The sequence below is a fragment of the Pleurodeles waltl genome, chromosome 11 (genome assembly GCF_031143425.1).
Source record: "Pleurodeles waltl isolate 20211129_DDA chromosome 11, aPleWal1.hap1.20221129, whole genome shotgun sequence".
Lineage (NCBI taxonomy): Eukaryota > Metazoa > Chordata > Amphibia > Caudata > Salamandridae > Pleurodeles > Pleurodeles waltl.
Window position 1 is genome coordinate 52,621,450 of NC_090450.1, and position 23,080 is coordinate 52,644,529.

The window sequence follows — 23,080 nt, forward strand, 5'->3', positions numbered from 1 at the left end:
CTGTCACTGTGCTAATTTTTATCCTGCTTTCTTTGGTATACTTATAATCAAGGGACACCAACTGCACACTAATTTGCACGTTGAAGACACAACCTCCACATCCATCTGGACAATAACATGAAACAATGTATGTGGTTTAAAAGATGCCCAAGGTAGAATATTGCTGGCCTAAATAGATCTATTTCAGGTGGAGGCATGGTCTGCGTGCTCTTACTATAGTAAATGGACCCCCGTGTTCTTCAGTATGAAGCATGCGTCTTTTCTATGGACAAGTGGTTCTTAACCTTTTGACTTCTAGGTACCTGCACTTAATCATTACTCCAACCCAGGGACCCCCACTGAATCCTTATTGATATCTGTGGACCCCCAACTGAGTCATTACTGTGAGCCAGAGACCCAGGCTATGTGCTTTCTACGATTTGCACCATAAAATAATACATACAAAAATCAGAAATAAGCATTTGTCAAACAAATATACAAATAATGAAATATGTTATTGATTTCAGAAACAAATATTGAATTCTGTGTTTTAATTTCAATGAGAAGATTGGAGCTTTTTTTAAACTCATTATCCATTCTATATTCTGTTTGATGCACTTAGTCTGCTCCTGAAAATCAGTCCGAGGGCTAAATCTTCAGGCTCCAATTTCAAATTCCCTCATATTTACAGGACATTTAAAAATGTTCAGTTTTATATTTTGCATCACTATTTACATACATTTTACTAAACTGGTAATATTATTTAATATAAGTAGGCCTTGCGGATCCACTGTGCTTCCCCGGGCCAGAGGTTAAGAAAAGCTGCTATAGATAAATTAAACACATTATTCCTCAACTTGCTTTGAGTAGATGATCACTGAAAGCTAAGTATAAAGTGAAAGTACCTCCACTCCCAGTACTTGTTAAAACAGGCATTGGCAAAGCCAATAGAGCGCTATGCGACATGGCTGAAAGTAAAGAAAATAAGAGGTCTGAGCCGTGGGCACGTCATGGAAATTTTTAAAAAGGTTTGTACAGCAACTGCTGTGCAACATGTCTAGAAGTTATTTTAAAAAAGCGTTATGACACAGCGGAGCTCTGCGTTACAGTGTTTTTATTTTTTTATTTTTTTACTTTTAGCCTTATTGCCCAGCAGCTGCTGGACAACATGGATTAAAATAAAATAAAAAATAGATATGACACGTCCAGTGTTGACCATGTCATAACTCTTTTATTTTCTTTACCTTCAACCATGTTGCACACTGGACGCACTGCTGTGCAAATTTGCTAAAAGATATTGACAAAGCCAATAGATCCCTCAGAGACAAGACTTATTGGTTTTGCCAATGCTTGTTGAACTGGGGAGCCAGGTTCAAGTCTCGGCGTTGTCTCACCATCCTGTGATTCTGTGCAAATTACTTAATCCTCATGGGCCCAAAAAATAACAGCTGACCTGACCCCTTATAATGTAACTGGTGGTCATGTAAAGCTCTTAAATACCTTTAGGTTGTGTTCACACAATTGAAAACATCCCAAAAAATGTTAACAAATTTAAAATTGGGAAATTAATATCAAATAGACAATGTCATGAACAAAGATGTTACTGTCACAGATTTTGGGGATATCAGCATTGTCCTTTCTTTTGATGCTGTTTTCTAACGTGTTTTTAAGACTTAAATCTTTGATGCTGTGTCACATTTACTTTATTAGGATGTAGCTCTTGGTAAATGTTTTATTCCCCATTACAAGAGTCAAACATCAAGGGAGCAGTTGAAGGTAGCTCATGGAAGGACACTCAGGTAAATTGGTTATGCTCCAGGTAGGTATAAACCAAAAATATGACGACACAGTAGAATGCACTAGACAACTAAAATAAAACAATGAAGAATAACACTGAGGCAAAACAGATGTAGGAGATGGGCTGGCTATTTACTCAATGTAAGTAAACAACATGTCTTATGAGTGACAGCACATGTGCTGGCTCAGGCTCGACATAATAAAGGGCATACTGACCTGTAGGTTCCTATAGTCCAACAGTGTTATTAAAACAAAAACAATTATCTTCACGATCCTGCCCCCTCAAATAACTATAAAAAAGGTTGCCCAGTTCACCAGGGACACATGTCCTGGCATTTGTGACACTAGTCCGTCTTTTAAACATTTTGTAGGTTTAAGATATTATAGCAGAAAAGCTATATATATTCATAAATGCATCTTGGGGGCCAGTCGTCAAGACCTGATTGCCTTTGTCTGCCTATGCTTGTTTGATTTATATAAACAACACATTCAGTCACATTGACTGAGCATTTGTTTTTGCTTTTATAAATTAATGCTGGAAGTCAACTTTTTTTCCCATGTGGACATTGCCTGCCATACAATTTTCTCCTACAGATTTTCTTCTGTCAGTTTGTGATTTTGGTGAAATAATGGCTGTTGTAAAATTTCAGAATATTGATAAGAAGGGGATATGTGTGGGAGTAAATGAGAAATGTTGTTAAAAGTTAAAAAAAAAAGTGTTGTTGAACCCAACAATTGAACTTCAAAGCATAACTTGATGCAAGGTAACGTACATACCTCCCAATAGGGCTGATTACAATTGCTTCATTAATCTCAAAAAGACTGTAACAGAAGATACCGACCCCATCGGGATTAAAAGTCAAGCATGATGGTGGAAAGGTTAGGATTATGCACATGACACCTGAACACTGAATAATAATAATATTTTAATTTTAGAACAGTTTTTAATGTAGAGTTCAAGGTTACAGTCATAAAACAGAAAGTTAAAACATCTTGCAAACTTCAGATATAAATTTGCATACACATAACGTCTCACCCATTAAACTTTATATCATCTGAGAAAATTACCTTAGAAATCATACTATGATCTATTTCTTCAGGCAAATGGTCGATATTTGGCAAGAAAGTGGAGTTGGAGTAGGGAGGAAAACAGACAGACTTAGTAGATCAAATGTCATGGGCCAGCTTAAAGTCCTTAAAGTCAGCTTTATAACCTCTAGTTTTCTCTGATCAACACTCTAAGAGAGCATTTATGACATTTGGTTTTTAGATCTTTCTATAACTCTGGTTGTCTGAAGTAGTTTTGTTCTACTTTAGTCAGGAAACAGTAGAGGTTTAGCCAAATTCAGGTTTTAACCATTCAATCACAGGGATTTATAAAGCACCACAGCTACTCAACGAGTGTCTAGGCTTGCATTGCTTTACTTGTTGGACACCCATAGACCAGAGTGTCTCTCCCTCTTGAGTGTAGTAATTACTTTCATCTATACTCTGTATCCTTTTTATATTTCTGTTTGGCATTCTTGTGGCACCATATCATAAAAAGGCAAGTCTATGATTTTATTTTGAAGCGTTCCCTTGCGGTTAAGACCTCTCTCTTGCTGTTTCCCTCTTTATGGTTTAGCGGAAAATCTCTCTTCTCCATTTTATCCTTGCCTCTGTCTTCTTTAGGCTGCATATTAACGGGTACAAGATAATTAGCGGCCACTGCTCTGCTCCCAACACAAGCAGCCCAAGATAAGTTATTCCTAAGCATGGTGGTCCATGTGCTCTTCAACACTTTTCTCCCCCGAAATTTTGTCCCTCATAGAGTACCTTTGGGCAGAGGAGGTGCTGTGCAAGTGGCTGTGATTCACTGCCTGCCACTTCGTTGTGGGGAGGGGGGGACATCAGGGTTTGCAAAAGGATTCCTAGTCACCTCAGCTCAGTGTCTCTCTGTCCAATGTCAGCTCCGGAGTAGGACATGCATTATGAAGACCGGACATCAGCAGGTGCCATCTTGAATCAATGTGTAAATGGGCGAGTAGCATTGTCCCCTCTGTCCTCATGCTCTCCTGGTCACAGCTGAACCTCCAAAGTGCCACCACACTGCTAATAATGCTTTCCATGCAAGGATTTTGTCATGCAGCTGCACACATTTTTCTGTCTACTGTTCACGACCCAAATGATGGAGCCACTTTGGAGCTCTAAGGCATCAGCTTCATGTCAGAGCCTGGCTGGCTCCACTCCTTAAATATTATATTTAAATATGTCTCTAGATTATGCACCCACCTTTACTTGGAAGCATGGCACAATAAAATATGTCATCGCTCACACAGTAGCTAACTGTGAGAAAAGGTGCCAGATTAATAGTCTTGATATTGATAACAAATATATGTTCAAGATCCACAGTCTGTGGCTTCTTTTGAAGAAGGTAGGTGCAACCGTAGCCCACGTGCCTAGCTCTAAGATCAGATTACTTTTCTGCTATTATCAACTTACTGTCAGCATCCTGGGTTAGCAGGCATACACCATTCCAAAGGGTTATTATACAGTAGTCTTGTTCTGTAATTAGTAGGATAGCAGTATTTTAATAAAGTATTAAAGTAAATTCCTATGGAAATATACCTTTTAAACCGTCTAATGTTATATTGTCATAAGCAAAAACATTCCTTCAGATGATACCAGTATAACTTAACTTTGGTGTTTTATGGATATGGGAGTTTAGGTGTCCATTATAGGGCTAGTAATGTAAGCATAAAGCGTGCGGGCTATTTTGTATACAGTTTCCTATCTGTGTACAATATTGGATTTTGTTTTGTAACGTTGCCAAGAAAAATTTGATTACGTGAGAACATAGCTACAACAGCGTAGATTAAACGGCTGGATTTTGAAAGTCCCAATTTTTCTTCTTAATTAGAATTTATACTCTATTTCTGTATAGTTTTAGGTAATATGCTTGTAATGGCAGCTTTTGCACTGTTCAAACCGATTCTCCTTTCATTTGCATCCTAGTTTACAAGCTCCAGTAAATATACTGCCTTGAAATAACATATGCATTGACTGGCTTATAATAAAACACTTGAAACAAAAACGACATTTTTATGTTATCTTAGAAAACTGCATTAGGTGTCTAATTAATTACATTTTGCTGGATAACATCCAAAGTATTCTAGTCAAAACACTGATAACATATTTTATCATGTGCAGAAAGTTTATAATTTATTACAATAAAATAACTATGGTGCACTTTGGAAAAACCGTGGACCTTTTGGATGTTATGATTGAACACCATGTATGTAATCCCCACCAGACAGAGACACTACAAACAGCTTAGGTCAAAGACTAAGCAGTATATTTATTCTAGTATTAGCCCACAAAGTATGAAATACCATACTGCGTGTGAAAGGGAAAGATGACAGGGTTTGTTTACACACTGAGACATTCTGTGGGGAGAATCACATAGAAAACAGGTTTTGCATTTTTATGAAGTCTATTTGCATTTTTTAATCTGATATGCAAAGTTCTACCTCTGAGTCTGAAGGTGTGGTAGGGTGGACTGAAGCATTACATTGAAGTTGCCCCTCCTATTGGAAATAAAGGTTATACATGCAGAGTATTTTGAAAACTACATTATTTACATTTATTTTATAGTTTATTACACTTTCTTTAATTTTTAAAATACATTTTTTTAGGAACTCTCTTTTAGTTAAAAAGGTATTGTCGGTGCGATTACCATTTTTTTGGGTGGATGTTTGATGCACCTAGAAATATAATGCTTGATTGTTTCAATATTATGCAAACACAACTGCTTCATAGCTGTTTAATGAGATTTCTGCACTCTACAAAGCACCATTTAAAACTACAGTTAACAGAAAATAAAAGCTTAATCAATGGCACATTCAATGTACAGAAATGTGGTACTTAACACTAACAGCTAGATCAATGTATTATTATTAGTAGTAGTAGAATTAGTCGTATTGTTATTACTATTGTTATAAATGTTTTATTGATGTTTAGTATAAATGTTGTTATTAATAACCATGAAGTAAAGTACCAAGGAAATCAGCACTTACTGAAGTGTAGTTAATGTTAGGAGTGAAAGCTTGAGATGTTAAGAATCCGCAGAAGAAAAAAAATTAAACGGGTGGTAAACCCTGCATCGGGTTATCAGATTCTCTAGGGATTTGGCAGCACATTATCCTAGTCCTTAACTGTATGTTTGAAATTTTAAAGACTGAAAAACAAACATTGTTTTATGCTATTTGTGTTCATTTTATACTAAAAGAACATTTTAATCTGTTTAATTGACAGGGAAAAAGAAACAGTGGTTTTAGAGAATGTTACTTTGGAAGTCAAAGGCATTGCAAGGTAACCAAGTTATGTCCTGCCATGGAATACACCTTTCGAGTTGCAGCACACAACGACATAGGCACAAGGTGAGTTTACTGCTATTGTTCGGTAGAACTAGACGAGGTGCCATGTTCATAGTAAATCATTTACAAAAAGTCAATATTCAGGACTTTTTGTGCAATGGTTTGGGATAAATTCTTCAAGATTTTCATTTTTGTGGCCATCATCCAAGAGTCACACAACCCGAATTCCTGAAGTATTTTCATGTTGCTTACATAGGTGGGTTAAGTTGCTAACGCCATTTCTGACTTCTGCTTGAATTGACCCTAGACAAGCATTTTTTTAATGGCATCACTTGGCTTATTTTGGTTGCCAAACCAATGTAATAAAATCCTCGCTGAGAAGACCTAACTACTAAACCTGACTTCAAGAACCTTATTCTGAGATTTGTCATATTTATTACTGGTTCTGCATCCTGCAAAGCTTGGTAGCCCAGAAGTGGGTATGTCTTTTTGTTTGTTGCATATTAAATGGCAGCGATTATGGTATTTTATACATTATAGACTTTCTCCTCCGTTTTAGGCTTTAATCCTTTTCATCCTCTTCTGTACACTTTTACACATAGCATGCAGTGCCCCGTCCTGTTTTTTTCTTCCATTTGTGCATTTGTTAGCAATTCCAAAGAAGAATTGCCCATTTTGACTGAGGCATGTATTGATAATAAACTGGTAATTTACAGATACATAAACAATGAAGGTGTACATTTTCTAAGCATCTCGATACGTCACTTGAATCACACAGCACTTAAATGATATATTCAATTGCTCTCTTGACAAATGGGCGTCTTTCGGTGCAAAGAATAGCATACCATCAAAATGAATGATTTTCTGGAATTAGTCAAGAAAAGTTTTTTGGAGATGATTAACTGGCATAAAGCTGGTTGATTTGAAAGGCAACTTTATCCTAAATGCAGCACCTTACACAAGGAAAAACTCTGCAAAGCTTGTAGAGCTTCTTAATGCTATGCCCAGTTTGAAGCCATAGTGTTGTGTTTACTCTCCCATTCTGCAGTGGGTTCAGCCAGGAAGTTGTATACTACACATCAGGTAACATCCCCCAGACACCGTCTGCACCGAAACTTGTCCGGGCTGGGATCACGTGGATCACTGTACAGTGGAGTCGGCCAGATGGATGTGCACCAGAGGAAGTGATAAAATACCTGTTGGAGGTTCAGGAGGAAAATGTAAGTAGCTAAATGTCTGTTAATGTTGATTTCTCACAAACAAAACTCAAAACATTTCACAGCTAAACAGTTATGTTAAATTGAATTTCTAAAGTGAGGATATCTTGGAACTGTAATAAAAAAAGGATGGTTTTGTTCCTTTCAGATATGAAAAGTGGGATGTGGATGTAAAGACTTCAAGTGGATTTTACTTGTATATTTTTACAGCGTGAATGCCCCGTGCATTATCCTGCCGGGGAGTGGTTGGCTGAAAAAAGCATTGTGTTTACTTGACTACAGTTATTTGTTGTCTACCTTCAGCTCAAAGAGTGTTATTCTTTATGGTGTTGACCCCCAACATCCCCATACTTCAGACATCATCTTCAGGTTGTTTCTCCACCTCTGGGCCCTGTAGCCATTAGGACTGAACATGTGAAAACAAACATTCTTCTTCAACACATCACTTTGTTACTTGCATCTCATTTATTGCAGTTTGTTTGCAGTGACTTCCAAATGTTAACAATGTATGGCTTTCACCTCTCCTTTCATGGCCAAGATTAGACAATATGCCTTTTATGTTGTACTCTAAGTTTGCCATGGGTATTCCTGGCGAGATGATTATGTGCCAGGCGTGTGGCCAGTTCCTCCTGAAAAGGATTGAAAATATCATGGATTTCATGGCATCTGTACCAAAAGCAAAATCCCACTGAAGCTTACACCACTGACATTGATGTACTGTCAAGACATGGATTCTGGCAAGTTATCTTAAATATTCACTCCAACACTTCAACACTGTTAGCCTGAAGAAGGAAATTGGTTTTGATTTCATCAGCACTGAAGTATTTGCATCCTTTCAATGTTGTGCCGAAACTGCACTTTGCCTTAGGAAACATCAGAGCCAGTTCCAATGCAAGTTGGGTTTTTTTCTGGTAAAGATGATCCTCCGAAGTCAAAATGAAATTGTTTCAGAGCAGTTGGCATTCGGTGCCATATTGCTAATTCCTGCTAGTGGTGCACATTTACAAAGGAAACATTTAGAAGATCTTTTACTGACATCCCCCAATACAGTTGGACACAGCAAGAAGTCTGCAGCACTCAACAGCAAGGAAAGCCTAATTTCAATACCAGCCCTGAAGCCTTCCTGGGTGTGGCCGGTAGTGTATGTAGGCAGGCTCGAAGAAGTCACTCTTGTTTGCTCCCCTCAGTCTTCTGTGCAAATGTAGAAAGCCACATCATCAACATAGTGTTTGATGCCCGACATCTGTTTCATCAGGGTGGATGATACCGTGGAGCCCATTAAAAAAGGGCACTAAAATTGCAATGCCACAGATGCCCTAAAACAGCAGTTTTCTATTTCTGAAGGGTCCCCCCTTAAGCAGACTCCTCACAGGCAGCAGGGATATAACACACAGCCTTTGAAAGTGAAGCAGCCACTTTCCGATGGGGGATGCACTCTGTGCATCCTGGAAACAGCATACACCCTTCTAGTGACAGTATATCCAAGGCGAAGAGCACTGACAGTGTCAGGCCCAAAGGGCTCAGACCTCTCCAGACAGTGACATGCCATACATCTTGCAATGCCACACGACTCCTCCCAGGGGGATGACACAGGATATTCATGCAGTGGCACAAAATCACCTGTGTCATCTGAGTGCTACCCACATACCTTTATGGACGTCGCATAGAGTTCATAGCAAAATCCAAAACCAACAAACTATGATGAATGTTTATAAAGTTTCACCAAATCCCCTTACCGCTGTAAGGAGTAGCAACTCTACTTAAAGATGGAAAAATGCCATAGATGATGTACTGATGCATGTATTCAGTGTACATCCGATACCAAACAAAGGTGGTATGTCAAGACAAATTCTGCACACTCAGTCACTACATGCGAGGCATGAAACCTGAGAACACAGCATTGCAGAATGACATTCCCATACTGCACGAAAGCAATTTCTGAGCGACTACTGACCTGAAAGAGGAATACCCCACATGCATCTGTACTACCTAAAATATTTCTGATTTGTGATTTGTAAAAAAAAATAAAAAATAAAAAATAACCAATATTTATTATTACCTTGTACCACCATCAGAATGGTCTCCAAATATTTGGCAGTGCATCTGCACCAGGCAGACACAGATGTGAAACTGCAGCAAGGTTATTGGATGGTGATGGGGGATCAAAGAGCAGGACCAGCAGCATTGGCTTCTGCAATGTTGGGCTCTGCAGTCAAACTGTTAGTCATGCCCCGCTCAGCCAAGGCCTTTCTTTGGGCTGGAGAGCCACCTTGGGAAGGAAGTGGCAGTACCAAGTACAGAGACAAAACATGGCGACTCTTTCCAGACATCACGGGCTCTGGCGTTAAAGGACAGTGTTTCATTATTTGAATGAATGGCTTGCACCTGGTGCTACTAAAATGCTTAGCTGAGGCAGGTATTCAAAGACCGGTCCTTTCGTGGATCAGTAGCTACCTGGACCACCAAGCGCTTATCAGTGTACCTTTCCCAATCTAAATTTAAGACTTTAAACACTGGAATCGGCCCTTAGACCCTTTTTATTTAATATCTGCGTGAACCCTTAGGGCGAAAATTATATGTTTAATTGGCCCACGATGGCTGAGCTACACAGACTATACCAAAATGGTTTTCTCTCCCCGCTTTCAATAGTGTATGTCAGCGGTTGAGCAGTGAATGTGTAGTAATTACTGAACACTGTCAAAACTGAGATTATGATCTTTGCAGGGGCCAAGCCACTATAGGTGTTACCCACTGCTGTTGGTCCCTGGATCTTGGTCATGCTCCGAACCCGGCTGTTATTGTTCATAATCTGGGCTTCCATCGGGATAACAAGCTCTCTTTGGCGAATCACGCCTCCAAAGTCTGTTCTACCTGTTTCCCGCAGATGAAACTTCTGCATAAAATTTTTATCATTCGTCCTTCCAATTTTCGCCAAATAGTTGTTCAAGCCACCATTTTCAGTTACTTTGATTGCAGCAATACACTTTTCTTAAGTTTTCCCAAGTATTTGATTCACCAGCCTCTAGTCGTTCTGCAACCAGATTAGTTTTACAACTGCTACCCTGGTTCTCTGGCTCTTTGGCAGAGAAACAGCTACATTGGCAAAAAACAAATTCTTTTCAAATCCGTATGCCATCCATGGTGTTGACCCAACCTACCTTAGAGAAAAGAGCACTCAATATGTGCTTTCTTCCCTGGTCAGCAGGCTGTCACCTCTTAGCAGTATTTAGATATCGATGTGACATGTGTTGGAGAAGCGCTTTCTCCCATCTGGCACCAATCCTTTGGAACTCTCTACCTGCCCATGTGAGACCTAAGGATCATCTTCTTCCTTTTTCGCAAAGCCGTGAAGACTTGGCTGTTCCCATCTGTGCTCTTAGATGTTTCCCAGTTCTACTCTACACTTGACTTAGCTCCAGAAAACTCTCACTGTCTCCAAATTGATTTACATATACATTTACATTCGTGCTGCCACCAGGAATCGGAAAGCATGCCTACACATGTGGCTCTGGCGTTGAAAGGCAGTGATGTCTTTGTTAGAAAGGATGGCTTCATGCTGCCACGTAGAGCCAAAACAGGAGACCAGTTAAGCTATGGCTCAGCAGTCAGTGCCATTGGGGTTTGGGAAACATGCAGGATGCAAAGATTGTAATTTAAAATATACAGATCCCAATACCCTGGTGAACACTTCACTATTTTTTTTAGAAGCAGATTTTGACCTCACAATGACCATCACAACAGATGATTGGACACGTATGGGTATGGCCCATGTGAGGAACTGACACGGTAAAGGACAAAGGCTTCAGACAACTACCTATAGCACAGAAATATCGAGAGCTTCGAACAGTCTGTTTGGCCTCTAAAGAGGTCATGCAGTGTCGAGAAACAGTTTTTTTTTTTTCACAGTCCTGGGTCACTAACAGCGATTACAATAGGCAATCCAGAATGTAGTTTTGTTTATGATGTCATCTGGGGTTTTGAGTCCTCTTGTGGCATCATTCACTGCATGACCCCTTTAAAGCAAGTCTCACATTCAGCACAGAGTCTTGCAGGTCTTGGCTGACAACACCACTACGGTGGTCTACTTTAACAAACAGGGACAGAGTCCCTTTCTTTGAACATGCAGTTAAGGGAATGATGGATTAGAAATGTGAGGACACTGATAGGGAGCTCCTTGGTTTTGCCTGAGTGTTGCCTTTCCTTATGGTCATGTCATGTTTCACTAGTCATCACTGAGCTCATGCCATCTATTGCTCAATTGTTTCATTTTTGGCACAGTGTTATTTGTCTGATTTTTATGATGCAAGTTATTTATTGTCTGGTCAGTGTTGCAAAGAGACAATTGGATGTGTGGTGTGTGCCAAATAAAAATGTCAATTTTAAAATTCCACCTGTTCCAAAGAATAATCTCAAAATGGCCTTTAATAGTTTCTGGAATTTTGCAGATTTAAAAGGGTACATGGCTTGAAGAGAAGTTTTTGATGATCTTTTTGGAAAAATTATAGGACTGGGTGCACAAGCCCAGTGTTCCTAAAATAGCATTAAATTCAGATTTTTGCGGCTTTCCATTATTGCATCAAAATACATTGTAATTGTTTGTCAAAATATTGCATGAAGCAGAAGTTCTGAATTGTTTAGATTCTGTTGCCTTTTATTAAATGTTTTCCTTCATTGATTCATGTATTTCAGGAGAGCATATTCCACCTCAAGTACACAGGAGAAGACCTGACTTGCACAGTAACGAATCTGCACAGAAGCACACACTACAAATTTAGAGTAAGATTCTTTCTGACAACCTATCAGACAGTTTGTATTTTCCCCCAGATTGTCTTGTGCTCTTTTGAGAACTTTTAATTTTAAATCTTAATTGCATTAATGTGGCCAATAATCACGACTGATTTCCTGCAACTGACCAGTGTCGTAGGCACGAACCCTTGAGACGGGAGTTGGCAAGAGCCATCTTTTTTCACCAACTGATAAAAACATTGATTGGCCTGTCAGGTCCCAAGGTTCCAATTTAAGTGCAATTTTTTTCCATATGCAAATATTTTGCTTTATAGACAAAACTATCGTCCAGGTCTCTGATGCATACATTTATCGTTAAAATGTAGCAGTTCAGCCTTTTTCCCTCGTAATACGCTTGATGTGAGTTATCGGTCTAATATTGGGCTCAAGGACATTTTCAGAAATACGGATACATGCCAGTTCTGCAGCTGGTACAGTGGAGCCAGTGTTGGGCTAAAACTGTCAGCACATTTTTTGGACAGCGGCGTGTAAAGCTGTGGCTGGAATATGTCATCTTTCTTGGAAATTTCAGTTGGGTGTGATATTGACCTGTCTCTAAAAGTACCTGTTTCTGTAAGCCAGGTAGAGTCATCGGTTTACAGTAATTATTAGGCATGTTTAGCAATACACCTTCTAATTTTAAAATATGCAAACAAGCCTTCTGTTGTTCCGGTAATGGATTCTGTCTTAACACCTCTAAGCCTTTTTATGGCTGCACAAAGCCCCCATGCCAACCACACACTTTCAGTTCTTTTTTTTTTCCTGTTAGCCAAGACATTTTGATTTTACTAACACTATATGTGTACTATACTTAATTGTAGGGACTTTCAGTCAGTCCTTTTCATCCACTGATCTGTTATTGTCATTATTATTATGGGCGAGCGCAAAGCGCTCCGTCCATTCTGTAATCTCTCTTTGGGCTTCAAACCACGCCCATGTCACGTCAGTCACTTTCATTGGTTCGTGGCCTTGCCTTTTAAAATCCGCTTGCTTTCATTTGTGAAAGGCATGCATACGTCTTGCCTTTTCTGGTGTTTAGCCCACCTACACAGCACCAGTAAACTACTGAAAACACCCGAGGCTTGATGTTTTCAGCCTGGGGTCCGGACTACTTTATCTGTTTATTTTCCACGCAGCGCGATTGCACTGCATTTTACGTAGCACGACTGCGCTGCGTTTTTTTCTTTACAATGCTAATAGCTCTTTTTTCTGCCTGCCGCTGTATGCAGTGAGTCAGTGGTTAACCCACTTTAACCATTGGTTGAAGTGCAAGCGACATAGTTTCACTGTGAGCGACAGCATTCTGCCCCTTCACAAGCTCCACAGCCATACACAAAGTAGTTTCCTTAAGTTCCATGGACTACTATGGAAATGCATGCATTTGAGAACAAAAAATATTTTGCCTTTCAGTATATGATATATTGATTATTGCAAAAACCATGACAAAGCAAGCATTGACAATACCTCCAAAAGAATGGCAGATAGATTTGCTTTGCCAGTGCTTGCTGCATTTTATCCAATAGCAGCTTGCCCGTGGAGATCACATACAAAGTTAAAGTGAAACAGCAAGTCATAGAATGGTCACAACTTAAAAGCTGGGACAGACTGAAAGTATCCTTCTTAACAGTGGGACCCTCAACAGCCATGAATTTTATAAAGTGACCTAAATGCACAAGAGGATGCTGAGTGTATCCATGAGGGCAATGTAACATTGAGGGAAGGTTCAGCAGGTGCCACATTGGTAATGAAATTGGTAGCTTTTCCAAATTTGGAAACAGAAGGAGAAACAACCCCTTAAGATGTGCTTTAGTTTTGGGATTTCTTTGGAAGCAGCTAATGTTTCATCAGCAACTGGAGAGAGGAGAAGTAAGTTTGGATTTCAATACATTTAGATACATATGCTCCCATCTGAGAGTTAGTGAGATCATTAGCCTATGTAACATCCTTGAGAAATGCTGATCAAATCAGAAAAATGTTAATAAAAGGCAAGATGTTAAAAACAGTTGCTGTGCAATCTGCTGGACTTACATAAGAAAAATACTTCAATTTTGGGCACGTTTGAGTTTCTTGCCCTCATTTGCTCAGGAGATTTTGTAGATGCTGGAAAGGCAAATTTACTATTCTAAATCCGCCTCTTGCATATTTGGAATAAAAAAAAAACAATTTCTGCAGGTATTTCAAAAGAGAATTGAAAATATCTACCTTTGCACTGCCTAGAGGTGCTGTCCTGGGGGTGTTGTTCAAGGGAAACTAAAGAATACCACATTTTGGAAACGTGAGCACATGGGGTTATTATCAACAAACAGGGACTCCTTAAACACCATCATAAAAGACGGAAAACTGGGACTGTTGAGGCATTTGAGGACTAAATGTCCTACACACGACTGGAGGAACATAACTTCTGGTCGACCAGAGTTAAATCTTGTGGAATCACGCAGAGCTTCCCTCTGTCCCACTTAATCAGGAGGCTGAAAGGACAAGCAGTAGTTGGTTCTGGGATATTGAAAAGTTCATGATCAAGACAGGGAGAGTGGAGAAAGAACAGAGACAATTGCCCCAGACATTATTAGTTCAGGGGCATCACCAACTCTCTTCTTTTCTACCTCTCTCAGACTTGCAAACCAACACCCCATTCTAGCATCCCCACTGGTAAATGCCTGGTAGGTCAAGTCCGGCGTTGGAGAGAGGTTAGCATTCAATATAATAGCTAAGACAAACAAGTCCCTGCAGACATTTATGAACCCCTCCCTGCGGAGTACTCTACATCATTAAACGCAAAAAGGGTGATGAGAAGAATGCCTGCAATTGTCTGACCACTGACGTTTGGGCAGGTTCCATTCCTAACCTTAGTTTAGGGTCTGGGGTGCAACTCTAGACAGAGACCTACTATACGCATATGAGTACCAACCCTGCTCCTCATGAGAATAGTTCATCCCGAACTGCCAGGCGAGGCCCTCTCCAGAAGGGAACACGAGCAATCCCAGACCAGCTTTGGTGTTATTAAGCCTTGTCAGTAAGATATACCTTGGATCCGATGGCACAGTGAGCAAAAGACCCACATCTTTGCATATCCTTGATGACTTACATCATACACAAAAAAAGTCATGAGAGGAATGCTTCCAAATAGTCTTACTGCTGACAATACTCCGAATAGAATCCCAAACCATTCTTGTTCTCTTAGTTTGCCATTTTAGACAGAGGTCCTCCTTTTGCAAATTTGTCCTGCCCCAGCATCTCCTGGGAATATTCTGTACCAAAATGCCAAGCAAGGGACCCCTCCAGAACGGAACACAAGCGATCCCAACTTATTTTGGCCTTGGTAGGCCTCATCAGTGAGGCATACGTAGATTGGATACTGTGGAACAGCGGGCAAGGGACCCACATCTGAAGTAGCAAGGTGGGGAAAAAAGCGGTGTGTTAGAATGCTACCCCAAGTGATTGCCAGTGGTTAAACTATTTGCAAGCATTCCTCCCATCAACTTTTATGTCTTTACATCTTTTTCTTCCCTTGTGGTATCAGAATGATCAGCTGATTGCCAGCTGGTGGAGGGACATCCATCTGAAAGTGTCCCTTAAAAAGGGATTACACTGCAAGACACAACACAGTTTTTCCTTTCCTGTGGAATAGCAAGTCCAGCAGGCTTGAACGCAAGCAAGGAAAATAAATCTCTACACCTTGATTTTGTTGTAAGAGACAACCATAAATAGAGTGCAGTGGGCCCCTCTCACCACTAGGCCTTAGTGCAAGTGCTTTTGCTGCAATAGTAATACAGCGTCCTTGGTCAAGTCGTTCCTTTGCAGAAACTGGTGTGTGCTTTCACCTCATTCAAAGCAGTGACCACAATCATTTCCTTGGGGGAGAGAGTAGAGTTACCTTAGTCAGCCTGTGCTACCACTCTGCTTGTTTCCTGTTACAATTAGGGGTGTATAACACTTACTTTAGCACAATAGCTCGAAATTTCTGCAAAATTAAGTGTAATTGGATGAAATGCAAAGCCATCATTTCGCACTACATTTTGGTGCAAAATTCATCCTCATGCTAGTTTTTCAAGTGAGGACGTGTTTCGTCCTCAAAGTTTAAAAAAGTACTGCGAATGTTAGCACTTACATTATCTTGTTCCTGTGTCCTTACTGTAAAATTTTACCACGAATTTCATATAATTACTCAAAATGGCGTAAGGGCACAATTATGGGAATCTCCCGTAACAAACATAATACGAAAGTCCTTAAATAGCGCGAATTCCGACAGCGTAATTTAAATTTCACCCAGACCCAGTTACAATACATTTCTTAGTAGTTGCATTAATTCTAATTATGATCCAAAACGTAATAAGGTGCACCACAGAGTGATGGCAAGAAGCACGTGATGCTGATTAAATCCATGGCCAGTGTTCTCCCTGGATTAAAACATATTTTTTCCGGAAACGCTGTTGCAGACTGATGTTTTTCCCTGAATTTTAACATTGAAACTGTTAACCCTCAAATAGAAATATAAGTTTAAGACGGCCACCTACTGTCCGTTATCTTGTACAGAAAATATATATGTATATATGTATACACTTTATCTACAGTAATTCAGTCAGTGTTTTCATCCGAACTTTCAAGATTATTTTAAGGACCAGTTGTACCTGGATCGGACTCATCTTCATTCAGTATGTTAGTGTTTAGTGAACTGACTTTTATAACAGAACATCACCGTGAATAATGTGTAGTTTCAGAATTTCTCCAGCAGATGGCACTTCAATGTAACAGAAGATAGCCTGCTTTATTGGGAAAAAACATACAACTTCTCGACACGGCTTAAACGTGGATGGACGATTGGCCATATTAAAGCCTCCTGTTTGTTATTTTGCCTTTTTTCATGTTTTCGAGTAATTTTCTCCGTGTTCCCACAAAATAATTCAGAAAACTAATGATGGCCGATTTGACATAGTATTGTAGAAACGCCAGTGTTGGTGATATAAATACGCTTCTGTAAAGGTGTTTCTATGTAAATATCAACAGTGGTACATTTTAAAGCATCCAGCCTTTCAACGATGCTCGGCATATGTAGCCTAGTGACGTTTCAGGCTCTACGTAATTTGTTTTCCACATGGTTGTGGCAGTTTGTGTCCGGAATGCTATTGACGGGTGTTAGTGCATGTCAGGGGTGTACTTTGCCTATGTGTGTTTTGCCTGTTGGATGACGAATCTTAATGAATTTGCTTGATGAATGTTGAGTGCCCTTCTAACTTGTTAGCTTGCATACAGGGAGTGCAGAATTATTAGGCAAGTTGTATTTTTGAGGATTAATTTTATTATTGAACAACAACCATGTTCTCAATGAACCCAAAAAACTCATTAATATCAAAGCTGAATATTTTTGGAAGTAGTTTTCAGTTTGTTTTTAGTTTTAGCTATGTTAGGGGGATATCTGTGTGTGCAGGTGACTATTACTGTGCATAATTATTAGGCAACTTAACAAAAAAAAAAATATACCCATTTCAATTATTTATTATTACCAGTGAAACCAATATAACATCTCAACATTCACAAATATACATTTCTGACATTCAAAAACAAAACAAAAACAAATCAGTGACCAATATAGCCACCTTTCTTTGCAAGGACACTCAAAAGCCTGCCATCCATGGATTCTGTCAGTGTTTTGATCTGTTCACCATCAACATTGCGTGCAGCAGCAACCACAGCCTCCCAGACACTGTTCAGAGAGGTGTACTGTTTTCCCTCCTTGTAAATCTCACATTTGATGATGGACCACAGGTTCTCAATGGGGTTCAGATCAGGTGAACAAGGAGGCCATGTCATTAGATTTCCTTCTTTTATACCCTTTCTTGCCAGCCACGCTGTGGAGTACTTGGACGCGTGTGATGGAGCATTGTCCTGCATGAAAATCATGTTTTTCTTGAAGGATGCAGACTTCTTCCTGTACCACTGCTTGAAGAAGGTGTCTTCCAGGAACTGGCAGTAGGACTGGGAGTTGAGCTTGACTCCATCCTCAACCCGAAAAGGCCCCACAAGCTCATCTTTGATGATACCAGCCCAAACCAGTACTCCACCTCCACCTTGCTGGCGTCTGAGTCGGACTGGAGCTCTCTGCCCTTTACCAATCCAGCCACGGGCCCATCCATCTGGCCCATCAAGACTCACTCTCATTTCATTAGTCCATAAAACCTTAGAAAAATCAGTCTTGAGATATTTCTTGGCCCAGTCTTTACGTTTCAGCTTGTGTGTCTTGTTCAGTGGTGGTCGTCTTTCAGCCTTTCTTACCTTGGCCATGTCTCTGAGTATTGCACACCTTGTGCTTTTGGGCACTCCAGTGATGTTGCAGCTCTGAAATATGGCCAAACTGGTGGCAAGTGGCATCGTGGCAGCTGCACGCTTGACTTTTCTCAGTTCATGGGCAGTTATTTTGCGCCTTGGTTTTTCCACACGCTTCTTGCGACCCTGTTGACTATTTTGAATGAAACGCTTGATTGTTCGATGATCACGCTTCAGAAGCTTTGCAATTTTAAGAGTGCTGCATCCCTCTGCAAGAATTCTCACTATTTTTGACTTTTCTGAGCCTGTCAAGTCCTTCTTTTGACCCATTTTGCCAAAGGAAAGGAAGTTGCCTAATAATTATGCACACCTGATATAGGGTGTTGATGTCATTAGACCACACCCCTTCTCATTACAGAGATGCACATCACCTAATATGCTTAATTTGTAGTAGGCTTTCGAGCCTATACAGCTTGGAGTAAGACAACATGCATAAAGAGGATGATGTGGTCAAAATACTCATTTGCCTAATAATTCTGCACTCCCTGTATTGTGTGTGTGTTATTTTAAAGTGAGTGTATTTGTGTCTGAATGGATCAGAGAAACACTCGGTGGCTATAACTTTGCTTTGACATTTAATGTTGTTTAGGGAGAAAGGAAATCTCATGTGTGACTCAGGAGTTAAGTGTGAGGGTGTGATGTTGATATGCTTGGTGTAGACTGTTAGGTTTGCTGCTTTAAGGCGTTTCTCTTGTTGACGTCTTTTGTTCGTGCTTGAAGTGTGTCCTATTGTACCCTCAACGTTGGATGCTATGGTATAAAGTCAGTATCCCCAAGAGTTGCATTTTGTTTAACTTGTGAGAAGATGTGTCTGGTGGTTTTGTAGAGTAGCTAATCACCATAATCAGTAATCAAGCTGTTGAAGGGTAAGCACATTGACATCCATACGGTGGTGGCTTCGTGTTTCTTTTGTCAACATATGTTTCTGGTTTCTTCGGTATTGTCTCTTATATTAGGTGCTTTTGCCTTTGAGGTTGATGGATGATGTCACAGTTCAGTCTGTATATACCTTGGCATGATGTTTGTTCTGTGAGGTTTTGAGTATGTGCAACTAGTCGGTGCTGGGTTTTGCTAGAACTTTTTTGTGAGAAAGCGTTATTTAGAAGTGGGTTTGTATACTGGTCCCAGGTACATTACACCGCTTACTTGAGATGAGTTGTTTCCCCTACAAGTCTTATTTCTTGAGAGTGAGCTGCAGTGGTTTGTAGCAGCTTATCAGCAATGCATTTTGTTGCTATCCATGTCAAAGCTGCCAGCCGCCAGATTAGAGTAGAATCTTTGAATCCACGTGTGGGCATAGTTCGGCAAGAGGTGCTCGGAGAGGGAAAGTTGCATTTTGTGTGAGTCTTTCTCTTTGAATCCTATATATTTTGGGTGGGAGTTCGAAAAAAAATGCTGTGCTTTTTTTTTAGTTTTGCAACTACTGAGTAAATAGTCTTGGTGCAGACGTGGTTTGGGAGATCCTTGTTGCACCATGAGGCTTGAAATTTGAATGTGGATCTGCCGCGTATTGTGTAGGGCAGAATGTGTAGGGCAGTGACCAGATGTAGGGTGCCGATTGCAGACCAAAAGTAGGGTGGTATTTGTTTAGTTTAGAGTTTATGAATTCATTGAATGTTTCATTGATCACTTTGTCTGCTCTAGTGATTTGAATATTGATTAGAAATACAAAATACACTGTTCCAGAAAGAAAAATAAGAACACAGGGCAACCCTTATGCTAGAAGCAAGTGCCCTCACACACCCATTTGGATGTCATGCTTCATCATCGGGCAAGCGCCTCGTCAGACCGGCGCTGCAATGTCTGACGGGCACCCCTGTAAGGGGGCACTTTGCCGGAGATCTTTTCTCAGTAGTACTGTGCCGTGATGAAACCAACGTAGAAAGGTCAATGCCCACCCACAGGCACTACAGAGAGTAGAAGAGGGAGAAAGAATTAAAATTGGCTCAAAACCTGAACAGGACACCAAACTTCAATGATCAGGAAAGGGTAATGGCCAAAGCAATAAAAACCTAGAGATGAGAGTAGGGAATGAGATAATGCTCAAACACTCTCATAATACAAATTACGGCAGGGGATAAGGAACTATTTTGTGCCCCTGAAGACAGGGTCAACATGTTTCGTGTCTGAACGGTCCATATGGATCCATTGACACTTCATCAGGACCAAAAAAACTCAACTGAACACTTCTCCTAATGGTTAAAACACAAGAACTCAATGTGTCACAAACTGATCGTCACATTAAACTTCAGTCACTTACTACAAAGAGGCTGCACGTCATTCTAGTCTAATGTAAGGGTACCGTCCTTCATTGAGGATTCGGCTCCATAGGTAAACATGAGCCATGAGGAAAGCATAGTCATTGACGAAAGGCAGTCCGCCGCATGGGACCTACCCATGGCTGTGTTCCTGGAAAAATTTGAATATTATTCTACAGGAATTTCATTGGCAGACTAGTTGAAGGGAGATGAGGTCATTGATGTGGGGTAGGAGTTTGGCTGCTGACGTTTGTGTGCACTCGTCGCTGAGCAGTGAATACTCTACTGGCACATTAATGCCCCATCTTCGTATTTCAGTTGTTAGTCCTGCAACTGAGGACTTACGCTACATGTTGCAACCAGCTTATGAGGAACTCCAAGACGTCTTATTGGCTGTCCCTCAAGTCAATATTCTAGTCATACGGTGCTGATGTCACATTTTGCTGCCTGTTTTAATAAACCTACACCACTGACAGAGAGAGTTCTGCTCATTTTCAGGTTTAAGGCCATTTACTAAGTTATGCTAACATCACCTTTTTTTATTTTTTTTCAGCTGTCTGCTTCCAATGTGGAAGGGAAAAGCAACCCTAGTGAAATTTTAGTCTGCACAACAAGCCCGGATAGGCCGGGACCTCCGTCTACACCCACGGTTAATGGGCCAATCACAGCTCATTGTTTCAGTGTGAAGTGGGGTAAGCCTGTGATATTCACTTAAGCATAACTTAACATCCTCTGAGTGTTTGCCTCCTCCTGTCTTGAATTCCTTTCATCGTGATCCAGACTGGGACATGCTTGGATTAAAGAAAATGTTTGGTTTGTGTAGAAAATAGATATTGTGTTGGATGTAGAAGATCTAGCATTATGATATCTGAAGCTCCCTGAAATTTATGCCTCTCGTTTGTTTGTTGCTAGGCGTGCCTAGAGAAGCATCAGAATAGTTGGAGTTTCAAGATTAAAATGACAAATTTTAAAGTTCTCCTAATTTGATCACAAGGAATCTCATAAGGGATCTTCTAGAAAGTGTGTCAATAATTTGAATGTATCCCTAAAATAGCCTAGTAAAGTTTGGTACATGTTCTCAGCAAGTAAAATGGCTAGGCCTGGCACTGGTTAAAAACTAGTACCACTCAGATATCGTACAAAAACACCACGAGTATTTTTTTGCACCTTAACATCTCTTTGTGTGTTCATTCACCCAGAAGTATTTTGAGAAAGATATAGGAGATGTAATTTTTTTGTGATGGATGTATTTATTCATTTAAAATTCTTAGGTACAGCTTGTGACCCTCTGCTAAAACACAGGTGGACCCCCGGCACTCCTACTTTATTTTGCAGCATCTGACACTTGTGGGCATGCGTTTTTGGCACCCTGACATACACTGTGTTAAAAAGAGCAGCAAATATGCCCATTCATGCCAGTTGTCTGATTTTAGAAGTGTCGGAATGTTCAACTGCATGTTAACATTAATGCCCACTGCATTTATCTGTGAAATGAAGGATAGCCACTTGGCACATATGGTGTCCAAATTTACAGCCTTCTCTCATACAATGAGGACCTTGCCATGTAACTTGAGAAAGTTGCTCTTGTTATTGCCTCTTATATTGCATTTCATGCAAAGGCTTCTTTAGTCATCCAGCTGTGGATGTGCTAGAAGTGTTCTGTGGTTATCTGATCTTCTGTCTACCGAGAACAGGATAGATATGTGGAATTGAACCTGTGACTCAAGCACAGATCCCTGTGGTAGAGGCATTATTCTACTGAGCCCCCCCCCCCCATACCCAGCATATCATTGTGTGTGAGCACACTAATTACAGACAGCCCATCCATACTTATGGTATGAATGCTATGCGGTTGCTTTAAAGTTAATATGCATATGTTTATTTATATCATGAAAATCATTACTGGCATAATAAGAAATAAACAAATTGAAAATTAGATGGACTATCCACAACGCATTTCAGTATGCATAGTGTATTCTTCCAATATTGGTACAGCCATTCTTAGTGTACTTCATCAATATTAGTACAGCCCAGTGCTTAATTTGTGCTTGTTTCCGGTGCTGAGCACCGGCACTTATTTGTGAGGGCTGGGGCTTATTCTTCAGCCTCAAGCAATTGCTGCGAGCAAAAGACACATATGAGAAAGACGGAAGAAGGAAAAGCTAAAAAAGGTCATAAAGGGAGAAAGTAGAAAGTTGCAGGATGAGCTGAAGGGGCAAGGGTGGCCGTAAATGGACTGAAGAGGCCCGAGATGGCTTCAGGATTACGCTGCCTCAGTATTCAGTGCTGGCAGCTTTAATTACAGCAGCGTTGTGTTTAAGAGAAGGGCTTTGAGCACTGGAACCTCTTTATTTACAAATTAAGCACT

At 40.2% G+C, this 23,080-nt stretch overlaps 1 protein-coding gene across 2 annotated transcripts in view; it reads left to right on the top strand.

Moving 5' to 3' along the window:
- The window catches only part of FNDC3B (fibronectin type III domain containing 3B), a 474,093-nt gene that overhangs the window by 352,998 nt on the left and 98,015 nt on the right, over positions 1–23,080 (top strand). For both annotated transcript variants that reach the window (XM_069213040.1, XM_069213041.1), the window contains 4 exons: positions 6,070–6,194; positions 7,180–7,351; positions 12,038–12,124; positions 21,266–21,404. In XM_069213040.1, the coding sequence (XP_069069141.1) occupies positions 6,070–6,194; positions 7,180–7,351; positions 12,038–12,124; positions 21,266–21,404 (523 nt within the window). The remainder of the gene's footprint in view (positions 1–6,069; positions 6,195–7,179; positions 7,352–12,037; positions 12,125–21,265; positions 21,405–23,080) is intronic.